At 40.2% G+C, this 22820-nt stretch overlaps 1 protein-coding gene and 1 long non-coding RNA gene across 5 annotated transcripts in view; one reads left to right on the top strand and one right to left on the bottom strand.

The window, feature by feature from the left end:
- LOC130439580 (histo-blood group ABO system transferase 2-like) overlaps positions 1-22820 on the top strand; it is a 40873-nt gene that overhangs the window by 6966 nt on the left and 11087 nt on the right. For all 3 annotated transcript variants that reach the window (XM_056772225.1, XM_056772227.1, XM_056772226.1), the window contains exons 2-5: positions 7568-7603; positions 7715-7744; positions 12562-12600; positions 12846-12890. In XM_056772225.1, coding sequence (XP_056628203.1) covers positions 7568-7603; positions 7715-7744; positions 12562-12600; positions 12846-12890 — 150 coding nt within the window. The remainder of the gene's footprint in view (positions 1-7567; positions 7604-7714; positions 7745-12561; positions 12601-12845; positions 12891-22820) is intronic.
- Positions 17054-21330, bottom strand: LOC130439643 (uncharacterized). Of its 2 annotated transcripts, none has more exons than XR_008909469.1 (5): positions 20937-21330; positions 20248-20289; positions 20062-20162; positions 19787-19934; positions 17054-17507 (listed from the first exon to the last, which is right to left on the bottom strand). It is a non-coding gene; the product is annotated as an uncharacterized LOC130439643 (long non-coding RNA). The 2 variants fall into 2 exon arrangements; XR_008909470.1 differs by having other exon boundaries at positions 19787-19955.

The following is a 22820-nucleotide window of genomic DNA, read 5'->3' on the forward strand; positions in this document are numbered from 1 at the left end:
AAACATTGAGGAAGCCTAACGAAAGAGATGTTTTACACATGTAAATTTGCGGTTGTTTGCTTTTATAGTATAAACTGTAATCAAACAATATCTGCTTCTAAAAAAGTTATAAACTTTTTGTGACTGTGGGAAACTGTAAAGTTTGTGAAAGCACTGTGACAAAGGAAAACAAAAACCTCACTGACACACTTAGACAGAAACACTCCTCTACAAACCTCAACATGGTGACAACGATTGATTCCACGCAACAACAACAAAAAATACAGGTGCCATCAGTTGTCGTCTTTTGAATGATGCTTGACATTGAGTCAGTGTTGCTGATACATAGAAGGCCCTTTGTTACCAAACACCAAACTAAATTAGGTTACGATTACAAGTCATTTGCAAACTGTAAAACATTAAACTTTATGTAACTTTCAAACTAACCTTCATCTGGGAGATCACAGCCTGGCATATGTTAATATTTAACCTGGTAGTTACATATGTCAGATTTATTGCATGACTTGGGCAGTGAAAACCTTTTGCTATCAAACATTGTTTACTTAATCCACAAAATCAGTAAAAACGTTCACAATTTAAATCCTCCTCTGTTACAAACATTCAATGTTCTCTATGAAATTAACATGACTTGAAAATGAAATAAAATTTGCCTTTTTTTAATCTTTCGGCAAATTCAATTATTAAATAAATCAAAATCACAATAACCACTGTTACCCTGTAAGTTGTCTCTTTTCAACTTAAAATAAAACATTGCTGATGTTACCACTTTGCATGCAATGCATTTCCATTTCCAACTGAAACAAATTTTACCCTTCAAGAAATGCATGAGCTGACACATGTTTTACTTGTTTTTAACCACTTTTACAATTTACCATTATATAACCAACGTAACCATTACATAAACTCCGTTTTCAGCATTAGCTTTTTACCGTTACATAAACTCCGTTTTTAGCATTAGTTTTTAACCATTACATAGACTCAGTTTTTAACATTAGGTTTTCACATTTAACGCAATATCACACATTTCAAAACTATTAGGACTTTACCAAAAATGTTCAAGGATCTAAAAATAAAACTGACCAACGTGACTTTGATAGCAACAGGTTACGTTACCAGACGAGAAAATGCAGCTATTGCTATATGTTCACATGAATACATCCATGCTGTTTTTTATCCATCGCTTTTCTAATCTAATAAAAATAATTTAAATGCATTAACCCACACAATATGGAGGATGAAATCAATGCATTAGATTATTCTTTTAGCCTAATAATTACTTTTTCATTACTGAAGTAGCCTAGTTCTCGATTTATACAATTTATCATTTTTAATAAAACCACACTATGTGTCTGATGATAGTATCACGTGTTTAGTGTGAGAAGGACATGGCATTAAGGTCCTTATTTAATCCCCTTGTGCGTCTGTTGATTTAGATGTGTCAAATCAATCAAAGATCACGAAAACAAAAGTTTACTCTTGTAATAAGGTTCAATTAAAAGGAAGGATCGAAGGAAGGATGCGGGAACCGGTGCACATTTAAATAAAGTTTTAATAAAATAAACAAACAAATACAGGAAGTAAAATGCCGGCATCCCCTCACGGACAACTGCCGGCGAATAAAACAAACCACAACTAAAATCCATACCTTATTATACGATTATGCACAGCGTGATACGCAATTGGTGCGAATGCGTCAGCAGTCCCGTCTCTCGCCCTCTTATGCTCCCAATCTCCTCCGTGAGATATGCGGGACCGGTGTGCGCACAGCTGATTCCAACTATCATGTCACCGGCCCCGCCTCACGGCTCCCGTCAACCACATCTCTCAAATCTGTATTTTTTAAATAAAAAAATGAAATAATTTAACCACTAAACTGATGTGTAAGTGGGTGAGCTAAATCGAAATGATCGTTAATTTTTAAATGACGGGAGTGCGCTGCAGAGCGGAGAATGCACATGCTCGAGCGCACACACATACAGTAACAGACAACCACACTAAAGAAATACACATGGATATACTGTATATATATATCAAGTAAAAGAAGTCCTGAAATGAAGTGTTTTAAGACGAGATTTGAAAGAGAGTTTGCCTCCCTGACGTTTATCGAGAGAGAGTTCCAGATCTTAGGAGCATAAGCAGAAAATACTCTCACCCATGGAGCGGAGCCGTGTCTTGGGAACATCTAAAAGACCATACTGAGGTCTTACCTACCGTAGATTTGGACAAGGTTTGTAAGGAGGTTTGATCAGGCAGGTATTGAGAATTCTAGCTGCAGAGTTTTGTACATATTGTAGTTTGCTAATTGAGCTTTTGATAGTCCAGCATGAAGTGCATTACAACAATCGATACGTAAGAAAACAAAACAATTGATCAACCTTTCAACAACTTAGAAGGGCAACAAAGGACAAAAACAAGCAAAATTTCTCAGGTGGAAAAAGGATGTCTTAACCAAGTTCTGAATAAAAGGCTAATAGGTTTACTAGGTATCAAAGATGACTCCAAGACTTTTTAGTTTGTTTTGAAAATTCAAAGCAACACCATCAGTAGACAATGTCCTAGGGCCGGCATTCCGCAGCTGATGTGGAGAACCGATTAGCAGTGTTTCTGTTTGGAGCCATTTAGAGACAGAAAATTGTCAGACATCCAGTTCTTGATCATAATTACACATTAAGAGAGATGCACATTGTCGACATTTTGGCCTGATCTTGAATGAATTTAAATCTGTGTGTCATTAGCATAAAAATGAAAATTATGATTGAGCGATTTTTGTAATTCACCAAGTGGATAAATATACATGCTGAAAAGTAAGGGGCCCAAAACTGACCCCTGTGGAACACCAGTATACAAGGGACCGACCTTGGATCTATAGCCACTCATACACACAAATTGCCTGAGGTCATTAAGATAATATCTGAACCAGTCTAGGACTGTCTCTGACAGACCAAATACAGATTCAAGACGATTAAGTAGCACTAAATGGTCAATGGTGTACAGAGATCTGAGCTTAGATCCAAGCAAATGAGAAGGGATAAAGAGCCAGAATCAGATGCTTTTAGTAAATCGTTAATAACTTTGACCAACGCAGTCTCGGTGCTGTGCAAATTCCAGAACACAGATTGATGGGGCTCAAATAGATTATTTTCTATTAGGTGGTTGTTCAATTGGGCCCCAACTACACCCTCTAAGAGTTTAGCCAGAAAATGAACACTCGATCGGGCGATAGTTAGAAAGAGAGTTCACATCAGTGCTTTGCTTTTTTTAAATGGGAGTGACAGCAGCAGTTTTAAGTGCTACAGACACAACACCAGTTCACTAAAGATTAATTTATTATAGCAAGCACTGAAGGACAAAAATAATCAAAGCATGATTTAAAGAGACTACAGGGCAGAAGGTCGAGTGTTCAGGCTGAAGCTTTCCTTCGAAAGACTTGCCTGCAGAGTGACTCGGATTTCTGGAATAAAGTTAGAAAATGGCCTACCGGAGAAGGTTGATGAATAAACAGTTGAAAACGCAGTTTCAGAAGAACTGCATTCAGTTTGTGGACATTAAAATATGGATAATTAACTGAAAAACTGAAGAAAATCATTACACAACTGATCAGATGCAGTCAAGGAGCTGGAGGCATCTGCATTCAGTGAACTGTTAATTGTGTGGAATAGCCTTCTAGTATTATTTTGATTATTTTCAATAATACATGAATAAAATGATGATCATGCAATATCAATAGCCACTATATAATGTGCCAGGCGGTCTCTACAAGCTTGGTAAAACACATTTAAGCCAGTACAACGCCACTTTCGCTCCAATTTCCGGCATGCAACCTTCTTTGAGTGCAGATCATCATTATACCTAGGGGCCGACCGTACCAATAAGCCATGACATGTTTTTAGGGTAACAAAAACTTCTAAACTGGATTTGAGAGGATTAATACATGCTGAAATGTTATCGTTGAGGGAAACAGAGGGCATAGCATTTAAAGTAGAGAGAACTGAGTTTGCAAAAACACCATGCTCAATCGACTGCCATTTACGAAGTATAATAGTACGAGTGGGCTTTATACTAGTATGAACAATCTCAATATCAAAGAAGCTGAATGCTCTGAAAGACCTACATCCATAGTTGAGAGATTAGAGAGAAACGAGTCATTTGCAATAACTAAATCCAGCGTATGGCCTTTACAGTGAGTTGGGGTATTTACAAACTGAAAGAGATTAAAACAGTCTAACAGAGATAGAAAATCGTTAGACATAGGACAGGTGTTCAGATCTACATGTATGTTAAAATCACCTAGAATCATAAATCTCATAAATTTGGCTGATAATATGGACAGAAGATCAGCAAATTCAGACAAAAAGTTTCCATTTGGTTTTGGAGGTCTATAAATAGTAACCATAGGAGTATGATGCGCAGATATATTTAGATTGATGATTTAAATAGAGGAACAGATACCGGATAAATGCAATTTGTAGACCACTATAATTCCACATCCACAATATTCCAGCAAATCCAGTTTAATGTCCATTATAGAATTCGACAGAAGCAAGGCTTTATTGTTCACTGAACGTGCCTTAAATAGCGCAGCAATTAAAGGGCTTTTAGACACGGCAGCACTGCAATTCGCCTCACGCTGTAGAAATGAAAGGAGATCGACTAAAGCAGTCATTCTCAATTGGAGGACTGCTGGCCGGATCCGGACCTTTGCTTCGTTCCAACCATACCTCAAGACATTGCCTTATAAACCATTTAAAACATCTCACAATTTCGTTTTTTTTTTGTCTATACAATGGATAATCACATCACACACACTCACAGGAACATTTATGTAATTGATCTGTTGCAGCTATATCTTTATCCAACGCCAAACGCGCTTAATTTTTACCCTTTCCGAGTCACATGCGCTGCTTCTCTCCCACCAAAGACGAAGCATGAAGATCATTAAAAATGTGCTTATTTTAACAAAATTAGTGCAGTCATGCAGGGCAGGAATACGGACACATGAAAGTAAACAAAATGCAGCAATATAAAGTATTTGTATCTATCAGTCTATCAATCTCCAACCTTTCGACCTGAGGTCTTTACCATGAAGCCGGTTTAGGTGGCTAGCCAGGTAGGATTCGTTTGCACCAACCCTGTGTTTTCATCGCCAAGATAATTTACACTGCATGGCTAAGCAGGTTATGATCTAGATTAGAGATCTCACACCAAAAGTGAGCCAATTAGCGGCATATAGGTGAAGCAACTAACTCACAGTGTGTGTTACAATGGCTGGTTATTATTAAACCATAATATTATTAAATCATTCAGTATATATATTTATATACTAATAAAATGAATGATCTCTTTGTTTTTGGCAGTAAAAGTTAAAAATCCCCAATAACCTAAATGTAAACATCCCTATTGACCGACCACACCCCTGTAATTGCATAAAGCGGTTTGGTCCTGCCTTAGCACAAATCGCTTGAAATACCCGTCTATAGAAGTTACGGCGAGCTGCTCGAACACGTTGGTTTCCCCGTGTTTGGATGCCGATGTAGGTTCGCAAAGCCAACATCAATAGCAACACAATGTTTGCATTATCAGCCAACATTAATGTTGAAGACTATATATTGTGTCATAATATACCAGTATTGACAATAATATCATATATTCCATTTTAAACTTTTTCTAAAATGCACGTATAAACATCAGGATTTAATTGTTTAAACATGAACATTTTTGATTGTTTTCTTTGCAGTATCTAAGATCCACAAAAATCTTTTTGTTATTTTGACCAGTCTGCCCCTTTAAATTTTCTGTTAATGAGTGCAAATAAAAATAATATTTTCATTTGGAATTTGGGGAAAATGTTGTCACTATTTCACAGAATGAAAAAAAATATTATTTTACTTAAACATGCACTAATTAATAAATTCAGAAATTGTTTGTATATACATATACTGTACATACATTATACAAGCAAATTATTTTGATTTATCACAAAGTTTTTAGACATACATACCTATTCACTGATTTTATCCCAAACTATTCAAATGTATTTACTTTTAATGTTGTTTATAAGGTAAAAAAAGTTTACTTTTTCTGCAATAGCTCTGCCTAATACCAAGTGTTTTCTATGATCACAAAGTAACTGAATGGGTAGCCATTACGTTTAACTCACAAGACTGTAAGGAGGACAAGTTGATAGATGACTTAATTAATATTCTATAATCATCTTAAGGTCATCTTAATTCTGTACTCACCTAATCACAGACGTATTCTGAAATCGTTTGGACATATCCAGTAAATATAGTAAATACATTCTAAAATTTACACGTTAATGTATTTTTTTAACATATATTTTCTTTATATTTAGTCTATTTAGTTGATGTGTGGGGGTACATGACCTGCATGGGATATGGAAGCTATAGTCTAGATAATCACACAGACGTACCAACTTTAGGAACAAATCAGACTTTAAGTAGTTCACAGTCTCAATATGTCACACAAACAAAACATCCAGATTAAATAGTTGAAAATACATTCATGGGTGTGCTCAGTGTAAAAAATGCATTAACAAAGATACATTTCTGTCAGCAGGCATTTATATTACGTTATATTCCCTTGATAACACACCTAGTTAAAACACACTACCTGGTTTATCTTTGAAGAATGGATCAGGGTGTTGGTTTTGTCACTCTACACATTCATTGCAATTTTTTGTTGCATGGTAAACCTTTTCAAAGGTACAGTATGTAATTTTTGGAGGACCTTTTGACAGAAATGCAATAGAGTATACATAATTATGTCGTCAAATAAAGCGTTATGTTTTTATTACATTGTTACATTGTGAGCTATTTCCCTACATACACCTTAGGTCTCTTCCACGGAATTCATCATGTTGTTTTTACAGTAGCCCTAAACAGACACACTGCTCTACAGAGCGTGTTGTGAAAATATGTTATCTCCTTCGCCAATTAAAGGAAATTTGAATATATTCAAAATAATGATATATTGTACCTAACCAACAGTAAATAACATCATATGTATATTCAATTTAGATTTATTTCTATAGACCTTCTCACAGTTGGATTGTTGCAAAGCAGTGTTACACGCACACAAGCACGCACACAGATAGTCTCAGTCTCAGACTAAAATGAAATCGTGACCTGTCTTGAATATAACTTGGCCAAATATATCTTCAAATATATCAGTGCTATTGTATAGTCTCAAGTTGCACACCAGTATGTGTTCTACTTAGGCATGTTTATAAAAGCGACACATATCTTTATTCAACTAAGGCATAGTCCTGGCTTAAGCTTAAACGTGTCTGTGAAACCGGGCCTAAGATTTCAAACTTGACTTAATTAGTAAATGCTGAACGTGAGCTAAAATTTATTTCCCTGTGACTAGTTTAAAGTGACTGTAGGTGTGCACTTTATACTGTGGTCCTTGTCACATTCTGTTTGTCCAGACTTTAAGATTGTAATTTTAATACTTTTCCCGAACTCTTTAACCATTTCTATAACCTTTTATTATTTTCTTACAAAATGTTATATATTTTAATAGAATATTCTTTCTTTTCTTACAGGGTCCTTTTTCTGGGGTACTCCTCCAATTGGCTGAGGTAAATTTCACACAGCTATACATACAGTACACACATACATTATGTAAAAAGTAAAATAAAAATGGCTATGTACCTGTGGTGAAGTGATTTTAAATGACAATATGTTTTTAGTTGCAGACCTCAACAAATAGACAGAATCAAGTAGGTGCTAATAAATACACACATGCAACCTCATGTACGCATTTATATGTACAGTATACTGTAAAATACTTTATATCTTAAATGTTTCGCAGGTTCTTAATATGTAGGCATACAAAAATGCAATTTTAGAATTTGCTGCTATTATATCATAAATACAAAAAAAGTGAAACATACTTTCCCTTTCTGTCGGTCTCTCGACGTTTTGTCGAGAACGACAGATGGGGTTCGCCCTTGAGAACAAATCAACTCTGACTACTATAGAAAAGGCCAATGATATTTGGCGAATGAAATTTGCATGCCGGTCTCCGCCCCCGGATTTCCGCTATAAAAGGAAGCCGGCGTGCAGCGTTCATTTAGCTTTTGTTCTTCAGAGCCTTCGCTCATGACTACGAACAAAACGAAATTCAATGAATTCTTCTTCTTCTACATTGCCGTATGTACGACGAAGAAGAGCAGCGGATCGTCCCTACCTGCAGCAACCTTCCCCTGGGCGTCACGGTGGTTCCGGAGGTGTTAGAGATGTTATCTAAAAAGATCCTTTTCAGGACTGAGCATTCCCCAGCGCTGCATGTCCCGCTGTTCTCTTGGGTGCGGCACCCTCATCGAGGAGGGGGATGGACACGATCGCTGCATTAGTTGTCTGGGTGTCAAGCACGCTGAAGCAGTGTTCGCTGACGCATCTTGCCCGCACTGCGGGCAGATTGTCATTCAGAAGTTGCGGTCACGGGTGGCTGTCTTCCTACCGGAACCAGCCACTATTTCGTCTGCTACCCGGGCCGTGACATCGGTGGCTACGGCCCCGAAGTCCACCTTCATTAGCAGCGTTAGTGATGTGGGGACCTCTGCGAACGTAAACCCGCCAGCCAAGTGCTCACGGGCTGATCGCACCCCGATTCGCTCTTCTGAACGTTCCCCAACCGGCGGTGGCATACCGTCCAGATCCTCAGGCACGCACTCAGAAACAATGTGTGACGTAGATGAGATGTCGCTTGCAGCATCGGCGGGAGACTGGCAGCCGACTCTGACAAATCCGAGCTCCACCCCCAGCGGTCGAGCTCAGGAGGAAGCAAAATTGATGCAGAAGTGATGCTAACCCGGGGATACGTGATTCCTGAGGTTGGAGCATCGGGCCCGACCTTCACAGCCATGGCTCTGATCAGTCGGTACGGGACGGCTCCTGCCTCGTCACCAAAGCCGGACCCTTCTAAGGGCCTGGCGCCTACTTACTCACAGAGATTTTCTGTTCTCCCCGGTTGCCCAAACTGTCTCGGTGGCTGATGCGGACGGTCCGTCTTGGCTACTCGATCCAGTTTGCCAGGAACCCTCCCAAGTTTCGGGGCATCATTGGGCATATTAGTACAGAGTCCTCCCTTTCGGTCTGTCCCCGTCTTCACGGGTCTTCACAAAGATCTTGAAAGCCGCCCTTTCTCCTCTTGGGGAAAAAGGTGTGCGGGAATTAAACTATCTCGACGACTGGCTTATCTTTGCACACTCGCGAGATCTGTTTTGTACACTGAGGGTCCTGGTGCTCCGGCATCTAGATCGATTGGGATTTCAGGTCAACCGAGAAAAGAGAAAACTCTCCCCCGTGCAGAGCATCCTCTTTCTCGGTACGCTACTAAACTCTGCCAACATGATGGCGCAGCTGTCCGCAGCACACACCCAGTCAGTGTTGATCTGCCTGGAACAATTCAGGCAGTCGGCAGTCCCACTGAAACAATTTCAGAGGCTCCTGGGACACATATACCGCGGTGGTAATACCTCTCGGATTGATCGACATCGACTTGCCCGACGCCTCCTCCTGTGGAGTCAGACACATCCCAGGCGATCTGAACCAGACAGCCGATGCGCTCTCTCGTCAGTATACGCCTTGCGGAGAGTGGCGACTCCACCCCCGTGCAGTCCAGCTCATTTGGGTGCTGTTCGGACAGGCACAGGTTAACCTGTTTGCCTCTCACGACACCACCCATTGCCCGCTTTGGTACTCCCTGTCCGAGGCCCACCTCGGCACGGATCGGCGAACAGCTGACCACGGGATGGGTGGAAACACACCTTCCCCCCCAGGAGCCTCCTTGCACAGACACTGTGCAAGGTCAGGGAAGAGGAGCACCAAGTGTTATGTGTTACACCGCACTGGTCTAACCGCACTTGGCTTCGGAGTTGATGCTCTGGACAGCGACTCCACCTGAACCTTTCCCCTGACAGTGGACCTGCTCTCTCAGGAGAAGGACACGTTCTGGCATCCCAGATCAGACCTCTGGAACACCCATTTCTGGTCTCTAGACAGGACGATCCTGAGTTGGCTACTCCCCCTTTACGGCAGAGACCATCACCCAGGTTAGGGCACAATCTACTAGGCCAGGGGTTTTCAACTGGTTCTGTGCCAGGGACCACCATTCTGACTAACAAGTAATCGGCGGCCCACTATTTTGTGTGTGTGGGTGTGTGTGGGGGGTACTCCTTACCTGTTAGTGGGATTTCTGGTCGTGGTGACCTCCACACAGCCTGATAGGTGCAAAGCTAGCCTATCCTGTGTCAGTTTGAATCTCAACTCAAACTCAAATTATTTTAAATATTTTCATTAAATTTAGTATTCACACCAATGCGCAAAAATGAAAATGTTTGGAAAAATAAATTATGGAAATAAAGTGATTTTAATAGTGAAATTAGGTAGGCTGGAAGGCATGTCAAGGACCACATGCAATGCCGCCGCAGACCACCAGGGTACTATCCTGTACTAGGCGGTTACACGCCTCTAGATGCCGCCTCTTCACGTCCTGGTGTCTCTCTCAACGAGAAAGACCCACTGAGGTGCTCGATCAGGATTGTGTTGTCCTACTTACGAGACTGGAGACCAACATCTCCCCTCAACACTGAATGTGTATGTAGTCGCTATCGCCACTCATCACGACTCAGTTGATGGAAAGTTTCTAGGGCAACACGACCTGGTCACCAGTTTCCTAAGGGGCACGAGAGGGCCGAATCCGCCGCCTCACCTCCGCTTCATACCCTCTTGGGACCCTAACGTGGGTCCAAAAGCCCCTCGGAGGTTCCGATATTCCTCACCTGACGAGTAAGATGGCCCTCCTGTTGGCGCTCGCTTCCTTCAAGAGGGTAGGGGACCTCCAAGCATTCTCTATGTCCCCGGACTTCCTGAAATTTGGCCCTGGCAAACTCTCACATTATCTTGAGACCAAGGCCCGGATATGTGCCCAACATTCCCAGTTCTCCCTTCTGGGACCAAGTGGTGGACTTGCAGACACTCCCCATGGGGGAGGAAGACCCAACCCCATCCGTGTTGTGTCCTGGACCGCACGCAGAGCTTCAGTAGCTCTGACCAGCTCCTTGTCTGTGTTGGAGGACAGCAGAAGGGGAAGGCTGTCTCCAAGCAGAGGCTGGTGCACTGAGTCGTGGATGCCGTTACGACGGCATTCCGATCTCAGAATCTCCCATGCCCACTGGCAGTGAGGGCTTACTCCACACGGGGCACAGCCACTCCTGGGCATTGGCCAGAAGCGCCTCTCTAGCAAACATTTGTAGAGCTGCGGGTTGGGCTACGCCCAAACACCTTCGCAAGGGTTAACAACCTTCGCGTAAACCCGTTTTCAGCCCACGTCCTGCGTGGCGACATGTAGGACTGGCATCCGGGGGGAAAAGCACCTCCGAAAGCACCTTCCCACCCTCCAAGAGGTGGGGTCAGTGTGCTATCTACCTTTTTTCTTACCCAAACACATGGCTAAGAAACTGGTACATCACCAACCTTCCTTCTTACCCAAATACTGGTTAAGAACAGGCATTCCATCCATCACTAAGCAACCACCCCATGGAGGTTGGCTGGGCAGAGCAGCCTTCCCCCTTAGGCCGGAACACCATATGACCTATCACAGATAGCTCAATCTGGACCTAGTGCTACAGGACGCTGTAACAGCCCCTCCGTGGGCTGTTCCATCTGATGTATCCTCATGAGAATGGTTCCCACTCTTGGTATCCCATGAGCTTCCCCAGGTGGACCTACACCACGCAGTTAACTACTCAGTTTGCACGTTCCATGCGTTCTCCTCCAAAGACGAGACCATACCTATATCCACCATATTCCTCCCCACGGGTAAGAGGTGGCCTCTGCAGCGCATCCCTGATTAAGGAAGTTGCGCTAACCTGGTTTAAACCCGAGCCGGACGGCAACTCGCCAGTAGAGAGCTAAGGCCCCGTCCATGAAAGGTTACCCATCAGGGCTGTACCCATCTTTCTCCTAGAAAGCTCTGGAACCCCCCGACCACCACACTGGAAGGTTACAGTTTCGCGAAAGCTTCGAGCTGACACGCCCCGGCCTGTTACAGTCGCTTCGCTAGAGATTGTGACGCGATACAGCGTTGTGGCGTTTTCCATAGGTAACACCATCTGTCGTTCTCGACACAACGTCGAGAGACTGACAGAAAGGGAACGTCTTGGTTACTTATGTAACCTCAGTTCCCTGATGGAGGGAACGAGACGTTGTGTCCCTTATGCCACAAACATGTGTCGTATTCTGCTGCAGTCGTCAGAGGCTCTCATGCTCTTCAGAACAAGAGGTAAATGAATGCTTCACGCCAGCTTCCTTTTATACCGGACATCGGGGGGCGGAGACAGGCAGGCAAATTTCATTCGCCAAATTTCATTGGCCTTTTCTATAGTAGTCAGAGTTGATTGGTTCTCAAGGGCGAACCCCATCTGTCGTTCTCGACACAACGTCTCGTTCCCTCCATCAGGGAACTGAGGTTACATACGTAACCAAGACGTTTTGCCCCAATACATGTGATAAACAACTATTTTATTATCAGGACAGAGTGGGGGCATGAAGACTTGAACTCAACACCTAGGTGTGTACAACTACACTAACATACACATAACTTCTTATCAGTCTAATTTTTTGTCTGAGGTGTAAAAAGGTACATGAAAAGACATATTTATATTTCATTTACAAGTAGTAATAAACTGCACCTGTCAAGATGACATAGTGATGACCCTATGTTATAAGTTTTGAGTGGTTATTATTGGATAGAATAAAACCGAAACAACCTTATGCCCAAACACACATTATATATATGCCGTATTTTATTTTTAGGACGGTGGACAAGCATGAAGACTTGATATTGCACTCATCACCTGGGTTTGTACAACTACACCAACATACACACAAAATGTCTTACTATTCTGTCTTTTCTAATTCTTTAAGATATAAAGAAAAACGACAAATAAAGAAATTATCATAGGTTTGCTTTTTTTAATCCTTCACCACTCTCACTACTTTTCTACTTTAAAAAAATGTTCTATGTACTCTGTGCTTGACATTAAAGAGTCAGTAGCCTTAGGCAAGGCAAGGCAAGTTTATTTATACAGCACATTTCATACATAAGGGCTATTCAAAGTGCTTTACAAATGATTGACAGATAGTAATAAGGTTTAAAATGCAAATAATTTAAGATCACAAATACTTTTTAAGATTTTATGAAACAAAAATCAGCAATAAAATTGATAAAAAATGTGAATGTATATATAAAAAGAATGAGAGCAAAATAAAAATACATTAGAAATAGAAGTGCAGTTGATGTACAGTTGAAAGAAAAGGTATGTGAACCCTTTGGGCTTACTTTACAATTTTTTCATAAATTGGTCATAAAATGTGTTCTGATCTTCATCTAAGTCACAACAATAGAGAAACACAGTCTGCTTAAACTAAAACCGCACAAACATTATAAGTTTTCATGTTTTTATTGAACACAACATGTAAACATTCATACAGGGTGCAGGGTGGAAAAAGTATGTGAAACCCTGGGCTAATGACTTCTCCAAGAGCTAATTGGAGCCAGGAGTCAGCCAACCTGGGGTCCAATCAATGTGATGAGATTCCAGTTTTGAGTGTTTTGAATGTGATAACACACCAGTTTTGAGTTTGCTGTTCTGAAGAAGCGTTGTCTGATGTGAACCATGCCTCGCACAAAAGAGCTCTCAGAAGACCTACGATCAAGAATTGTTGACTTGCATAAAGCTGGAAAGGGCTACAAAAGTATATCTAAAATCCTTGATGTCCATGTGTCCACGGTAAGACAGATTGTCTACAAATGGAGAAAGTTCAGCACTGTTGCTACACTCCCTAGGCGTGGTCGTCCTGTAAAGATGACTGCAAGAGCACAGCGCAGAATGCTCAATGAGGTGAAGAAGAATCCTAGAGTGTCAGCTAAACACTTACAGAAATCTCTGGCACATGCTAACATTTTTGTTGACAAATCTACAATAAGGAAAACATTAAACAAGAATGGATTTCATTGGAGGACACCACGGAGGAAGCCACTGCTGTCCAAAAAAAAAACATTGCAGCACGTTTGAAGTTTGCAAAAGAGCACCTGGATGTTCCACAGCACTACTGGCAAAACATTCTGTGGACAGATGAAACCAAAATTGAGTTGATTGGAAAGAACACACAACGCTATGTGTGGAGAACAAAAGGCACAGCACACCAACATCAAAACCTCATCCCAACTGTGAAATATGGTGGAGGGGGCATCATGGTTTGGGGCTGCTTTGCTGCCTCAGGCCCTGGACGGATTACTGTCATCGATGGAAAAATGAATTCCAAAGTTTATCAAGACATTTTGCAGGAAAGACCATCTGTCCGCCAACTGAAGCTTAACAGAGGATGGACGATGCAACAGGACAACGACCCAAAGCATAGAAGTAAATCAACAACAGAATGGCTTCAACAGAAGAAAATACGCCTTCTGGAGTGGCCCAGTCAGAGTCCTGACCTCAACCCGATTTAGATGCTGTGGCATGACCTCAAGAGAGCGATTCACACCAGACATCCCAAGAATATTGCTGAACTGAAACACTTTTGTAAAGAGGAATGGTCCAAAATTTCTCCTGACCGTTGTGCAGGTCTGATTTGCAACTATAGGAAACGTTTGGTTGAGGTTATTGCTGCCAAAGGATGTTCAACCAGTTATTAAACCCAAAGGTTCACATACTTTTTCCACCCTGCACTATGAATGTTTACATGTTGTGTTCAATAAAAACATGAAAACGTATAATGTTTGTGCGGTATTAGTTTAAGCAGACTGTGTTTCTCTATTGTTGTGACTTAGATGAAGATCAGAACACATTTTATGACCAATTTATGAAGAAATCCAAGTAAGCCCAAAGGGTTCACATACTTTTTCTTTCAACTGTAAACCAGCACAGTGCTCAGGTTGTGAATGCACAGCTAAACAAGTGTGATTTTAATCTGGATTTAAAAGTAGCTAATGTTGTTGAACGTCTGATTTCTTATGGAAGCAGATTCCAGCTACAGGTGGCGTAATGGCTAAGCTCCCCCTGTTTTGAGTGAACCCTTGTTATCTCTAACTGACTTGATCCTGATGATCTGAGAAGTCTGTTTGGTTTATATTCAATGAGCATATCTGAGATGTATTTAGGTCCTAGACCATTGAGTGATTTATAGACAATTAATAATACTTTGAAGTTGATTCTAACAGTAACTTGTAACCAGTTGAAGGACCTGAGGATTGGATTGATATGCTCAGATTTTTTGGTTCTGGTCAGAATCCTGGCAGCAGCGTTCTGTATGAGCTGCAGCTGTCTGATGGTCTTTTTGGGAAGACCTGTAAGGAGTCCGTTACAGTAATCCACCCTGCTGGTGATGAAAGCATGGACTAGTTTCTCTAAATCTTGGCTTGAGACAAAGCATCTGATTCTGGCTATGTTTCTGAGATGGTAGTAGGCTGATTTGCTTATTGCTTTGACATTACTTATGAAACTAAGGTCAGACTCTAAAATGACATCAAGATTTTGTGTCTTTAGACCTCGAAATTCAAGGTATGCGTTTACCTTGTTAGTTTCATCCTTGTTACCAAAAACAATGACTTCAGTTTTGTTTTTATTTAGCCTGAAGGAAGTTTTGACACATCCAGCTGTTAATTTCATCAATGCACTTGCAAAGAGAGTCAATAGGCCTGTAGTCATTGGGTTAGAGGGCTAGGTAGATCTGAGTGTCATCTGCATAGCTGTGGTAGGCAATTTGGTACTACATTGTTTGGTCAAGTGGGAGCATATATAAATTGAAGAAGAGCGGAGCAAGAATTGAGCCCTGTGGAACACCCCAAGTCATGGGTGTCCAGTCAGATTTGTGGTTGCCTATAGTGGTTACTATTCACATAGTAACCACTCCCTTTAAGGTATGACCCAAACCATTTAAGTACCAAGCCAGAAATCCCTACCCAGTTTTCCAGCCTATTTAGGAGTATGGTGTGATCTACCGTGTCAAATGCAGCACTGAGATCTAGTAAAACCAGAACTGATATTTTGCCTGAATCCGAGTTCAATCGAATATCATTAATTATCTTTATGAGCACTGTCTCTGTGCTATGATGCTGACGCAAACCAGACTGACAATTGTCCAGGTAGCCATTTGAGTTCAAGAATTTGGTCAGCTGATTGAAGACAACCTTTTCAATGATCTTGCCTATAAAAGGAAGATTTGATATTGGTCTGTAGTTAGACAGCAAGGTTTTGTCTAGATTGCCCTTTTTTAGTGGAGGTTTGAAAACTGCATTTTTTAGGGACTCTGGGAAAGTTCATGAGAGCAGTGAGGTATGAACTATTTTTAGGAGATCTGCTTCCAAACAGTTAAAATACTCTTTTCAAAAAGGATGTGGTAAGTGTGTCAAGGCTGCAAGTTGACGCCTTAAGATGCTGTACCGTTTCCTCCAGGGTTTTGTGATCAATTGTCTGAAATTCAGACAAAGTTACTAATTTCTGATGTACTGGAGTCAGACTGACCTGACTGCCGCATGGAGCTTTGCTGATTTCCATTCTGATATTACTGATCTTTTGAAGGAAAAAAGTTTGTCATCAGACAGCATTTCCCTGGGAACTTGACTAGGGGGATTTGTTAGTCTCTCTACAGTTGCAAAATAATATATAACCTGTAAACCGTATTCCAGCAATGATAGTAGGCGTTTGCGACACATTTGATCATGGAAATTACATTTCATGCAGTGTGTTCTGTTGCCAGTTTAAAAGTAAGCAGTCTGCCAATTTGTATAGTTCCTAAGGTGAATAAATAACAAAAGTTATTGGCTTGTAAAAAAGGGAGTCGACTCTGAATCACACAAACGAGACGTGTCTCTAACCGCCATGCATCTACATCACTAGACATACTAGCCTACGTTTTGTGTACAGACCTTCTGTGAGCTTTAATCATTACCAGTTATGGTTTTACCCGCAGTAAAATTTTGCCTGAGATGGGCGGAATATTTCACGACAAAACATGATGAATCTTGTTAAACAGACTCGCTTTTATTTCTTGCAGGAGAATAATAACAATAATCTCAAACTTGTCTGTAAAAGCTAAAACTCACCGTAATCTCACTGATGACATAGGTAAAACAACGTAGCAGTACAAGAGAACAAAATCTGAGAGGTTTTTACAAAATCTGACAGGTTTATACAATTCATGCAATAAAACTGATGCTCAACTATAAAAATACTTGCATACAACAATACGAATGAAAAAGTAAAATTTTAAACAACAGAACCAAATGTACTTCAAGTCAGTAACACAGCCAAACATTTTAAGAGAAGATAATGGGGGGAGTATATTGTGGGAGTAGATTTACTCCATCCATTCATAGTCTGCAATTTTAGTAAACAGAGAAATAACCTTTGGACTGTCCGCCTTTTGGTTTCTTGATGTTCTCTTTTCAATTTTGGATCCCTTCTCTGGGTTTATCTTGAAAAGGCATAGGTTGAATAAAAAAAATAAAGGACTGTAACATAATTCTCAAAGCAATAGTTTACCTTCTAAATGAAAATGCTGCATGTACTCACCATGTTGTCATTTAAACGTGTGGGATTTTTATTCTTCTGCCAAACAAAAGGTATTTTGAAAAATGTTGGTAACCAAAAACCTTTGTCCCCATTGACTTCTATTATATAGACACAAAACCAATGCAAGTCAATGGGGACCAATGGTTTTCTGTTACCAACATCATTTTCTTTTGTGTTTTGCGGAAGAGAGAGTCCCAAAGGTTTCAAATGAAAAAAGGGTGTGTATAATGCACAATTTGCATTTTGAAGGTGAACTATACCTTTAATATATTAGCAATAAAAATAACACCATGATGGGGATTTGCACAGGGCTGGGTAAGAGCGAGTGTATGTGAGAATGTGTGCGTTTAAGAGTGAGTTTATGCGAGTATGTGTGTGTTTGAGAGTGAGTTTATGTGAGGACGTGAGTGTATGCGAGAATGTGAGAGTATGTGAGAATGTGAGAGTATGTGTGTGTTTGAGAGTGAGAGTATGTGATGATGTGTGTTTGAGAGTGAGAGTATGTCATGATGTGTGTTTGAGAGTTTGTGTATGTCATGATGTGTGTTTGAGAGTGAGAGTATGTGAGGATGTGTGTTTGAGAGTGAGAGTATGTGATGATGCGTGTTTGAGAGTGAGTGTATGTGAGGATGCGTTTTTTTTAGAGTGAGAGTATGTGATGATGCGTGTTTGAGAGTGAGTGTATGTGATGATGCGTGTTTGAGAGTGAGTGTACGTGAGGATGTGTGTTTGAGAGTGAGAGTATGTGAGGATGTGTGTTTGAGAGTGAGAGTATGTGAGGATGTGTGTTTGAGAGTGAGTGTATGTGATGATGTGTGTTTGAGAGTGAGTGTATATGAGGATGTGTGTTTGAGAGTTTGTGTATGTCATGATGTTTGTTTGATAGTGAGTGTATGTGAGGATATGTGTTTGATAGTGAGTGTATGTGAGGATGTGTGTTTGAGAGTGAGACTATGTGATGATGTGTGTTTGAGAGTGAGTGTGTGTGAGGATGTGTGTTTGAGTGAGTGTATGTGAGGATGTGTGTTTGAGAGTGAGAGTATGTCATGATGTGTGTTTGAGACTGAGTGTATGTAAGTATATGTGTTTGAGAGTGAGAGTATGTAATGATGTGTGTTTGAGAGTGAGTGTATGTGAGGATGTGTGTTTGAGAGTGAGTGTGTTTGAGAGTGAGAGTATGTCATGATGTGTGTTTGAGAGTGAGTGTATGTAAGTATATGTGTTTGAGAGTGAGAGTATGTAATGATGTGTGTTTGAGAGTGAGTGTATGTGAGGATGTGTGTTTGAGAGCGAGAGTATGTGATGATGTGTGTTTGAGAGTGAGAGTATGTAATGATGTGTGTTTGAGAGTGAGAGTATGTAATGATGTGTGTTTGAGAGTGAGTGTATGTGAGGATGTGTGTTTGAGAGTGAGAGTATGTGATGATGTGTGTTTGAGAGTGAGAGTATGTGATGATGTGTGATTGAGAGTGAGAGTATGTGAAGATGTGTGTTTGAGAGTGAGAGTATGTGATGATGTGTGTTTGAGAGTGAGAGTATGTGATGATGTGTATTTGAGAGTGAGTGTATGTGAGGATGTGTGTTTGAGAGTGAGAGTATGTGTGTTTGAGAGTGAGAGTATGTGATGATGTGTGTTTGAGAGTGAGAGTATGTGATGATGTGTGTTTGAGAGTGAGAGTATGTGATGATGTGTATTTGAGAGTGAGTGTATGTGAGGATGTGTGTTTGAGAGTGAGAGTATGTGTGTTTGAGAGTGAGAGTATGTGATGATGTGTGTTTGAGTGTGAGTGTATGTGATGATGTGTGTTTCAGAGTGAGTGTATGTGAGGATGTGTGTTTGAGAGTGAGTGTACGTGAGGATGTGTGTTTGAGAGTGAGAGTATGTCAAGATGTGTGTTTGAGAGTGAGTGTATGTGATGATGTGTGTTTGAGAGTGAGTGTATGTGAGGATGTGTGTTTGAGAGTGAGTGTATGTGATGATGTGTGTTTCAGAGTGAGTGTATGTCAAGATGTGTGTTTGAGAGTGAGAGTATGTAATGATGTGTGTTTGAGAGTGAGTGTATGTGAGGATGTGTGTTTGAGAGTGAGAGTATGTGATGATGTGTGTTTGAGAGTGAGAGTATGTGATGATGTGTGTAAGGTATGTGCTTGGATATTGACTGATATTAGCTTCTGTCTTACCTCTGCACAAATTTCAATGTTGCTCCTTGGTCAGCTGGATAGGAAATGTTCAAGCAGTAGTACGAGGCGAACATCAACCTGACAGTATCACTGAACATGGTGATGTGGCTGTTAACAATGACCTGGTCCACAGACAACATAAAGTACTCTGCAGTCAAAGGAGAAAATCCTATTGTAACATGAAGCAAAAACGGGATATATAACACTGTGACAAAATAGAACATGAATAACAACAAATATTAAATATAGCTTTACTTTGTCATTTTTAAACATACCACACACAATTATGCAGGGTGTACTTGGAAGACCAGTACAGTCCACTTCATCAGGCAAGGTTTTCTAATCAACTTTATGGAACATCTGATCCTCTTTCTCTCTGAAGTAATTGAGAACAACATGAGCTAGCTAGCCACAGCTATTACAAGAGTAACTTGCAGACATCTTCACATGGTGAGCCTGACCTTTTCACACTGATCTTGATTTTGGCAGTTCATGCAACTTATCTGCAGGAATGAAAACAAACATATAAGTGTAAGGGACATGTAAGAGATCTACAAAAATCCAAAGAAATATGCTGAGAAATGTCCAAAATATTAAACGTACTAAAGTATTAAACGCTATTCGCCATGCAGGCGTTCTAATTAACTCAACTTTAACCCATCGCTCAGTAACGGCATATTTTAATTTAGGCGATATACCCGCAGATATTTATATTCATCCGAAATTCTCAGTGTAGTGTAAAAATATGCAATATTCGTCAACGGCAAATTTGGAAAGGAAATTAGGTAGAAGTTAACGTTACCCAGTAACAAAATGAAGAGGTCGGATGCAAAACCCTCTAAATCCGTCAGACTTCTTTTGTGTACGTTAAACGAGCGTTTACATTTAACAGTTAACTTTACTCAAAATCATTTTCAAACTCTTGAAATGGAATAGAACGCACTAAAACCACAAAACTAACAAATCATAAAGTAGGACTTGGTTAAAATCACCCAAAGAAAAAAAATACACAGTAACATTACCATCAACTGAGGCCTACTTTGTAAGATAAACGATAACCGGTCTGCTCCCAAATGTGGTCCATAATACATTCAAAAAATGAAAAGCCAGAATTTACACGTATTTATATTTTTAGAAATATACATCTTACCTGCTTCGCCTCTAATCCAAAAACTGGCGGTAATGCTGAGGTGAGGTCCTGTCACGGTCACGCGCACTGCGCAGCTCCTCCACGTGTGCTTTGTGAGGGTGTATCCTTCTAACAGTTCAAAAATATAAAATCTTCATAGCTGTTATTTAAATATGTGCGTAGGCTACTTAAAGAAAAAATGTATTATATGATGTTATCGTACTAAATAATGAAAATAAATGCGTAAGAAAACCCTGAACGCAGCAGAACTACTTTAACATGCGGAACAATTTTGGTCAGTCACAGTAGTGATGTCTGATTCTGCTTGCACGCAACGAACTCAATTGATTATTTCGCATTTAAAACTGAAATCAGCTCTTTCAGACGAAGAACTTGTAAAACATATCATGTCAGCCACGCATTTCTATATGAACAGCAGATCATTCATTTCGTTCTTTTGTGTTTAATAAGAGACTTTTTTTTTAATCATACAGCTTTTATCAGTGGCGCTGGCTCACGGGCACAATCTTCAAATTGAGATACGTCTCATTCCCTCCATCAGGGAACTGAGGTTACATTCGTAACCAAGATGTTCTCTAGGGTCGAGTTGGATTTTTGCAAGTTTTTGCAAGTAAAAAATGTACATTATGACCAGAGCAATGTCGGATTATAAATACACAGTTTATAGCATGATGTTGTTGATTTCGATGATCTAATGTTTTCAGACAGTTCATTGTGACCTAAGGTAGAAATAATTGCAATTTCTCATTGGGGGCGCTGTAGCTAGTTTGTTCAGCGGGTTTCAATTCTGGTTGCGTTGTTATAATTTTTGCTCTAATATCTCGGATTTTACTTGTGAAATAGTTCATAAATTCATCAATGATGCTGATATCCAGAATCTGAAATCGCTGACGATTTATCTGTGTTAATTTAGCCACGGTGTTAAATAAAAACCTACGTTTGTCAGCGGCGGGGCTCAAACTCGGGTCTCCGATGTACGAGACTTCTTAAATCCCACAGAACCCCTTTTTAATAAAATAAGGTTAAAAAACAATTCCAGCAAAAGATAAGCAATCCAAACCAGGGGTGTGGAAACCAGAAGGTATATCCAAAAAGGTAAACAAAAGTAATCCAGTCAAAAAAAGGTCTTCAATAAATACAACACAAATAATCCTAATGGTCCAAGGTTTGAAAAAGAAACATACAAAAAAAAAACTTGAGGTAGAAGAAATACAGGATAAAACTGAAGACTACTCGAAAGGTAGACCACTGGACGTTAAATTGGCACAATTTTCCCCAACGTTTTCTCCCCAAAGGCACAATTGCACAGGGTGAATTGTGCCACAAGAACACTTTTTCCTCAAAAGAAATAAAGAATTAGAGTTTGTTAGTTGCATTAAATGTGCAACTGTGCGACATTTGCGACATACCTGCTCGATTTTAACTGGTCAAAGTAAGCTCTGCTTCAAAGATAAACCACTTCTCCCCGCATGTGTTAAGCAAGATACTACAGAGAAATGCGTTGAACATTCGGCCATACGAATTCATTGCCGGGAAAGGCTTTGTTGACATTCAACATTTCTTAATGTTACCGCTAAATATGGCAGATTTGATGTTAAAGATGCATGCCTCACCCAACCACGGTATCACGGCATTTCTAGGGGAGATCGCAAGAATTTATTTATTTCATATTTATTTTGTTTTAATTAATTTGTTCAATGTTTAATTTACGTTTTAAGTTAAAGTAATTCATATAGTATTGTGCCTCGTTTGGCTATATGCTACCTCTTTTCTTTATACTTGTCACGTTTGAATACTGTGTGTGCTGTATAGGCACAGCTGAAGGCTTAGAGTTCATCCTGTGTTATTTGTATAGACTTTCAGAAGCGAAAAGTTTTGTTGGTC

This window comes from Triplophysa dalaica, chromosome 2 (genome assembly GCF_015846415.1).
Source record: "Triplophysa dalaica isolate WHDGS20190420 chromosome 2, ASM1584641v1, whole genome shotgun sequence".
NCBI lineage: Eukaryota > Metazoa > Chordata > Actinopteri > Cypriniformes > Nemacheilidae > Triplophysa > Triplophysa dalaica.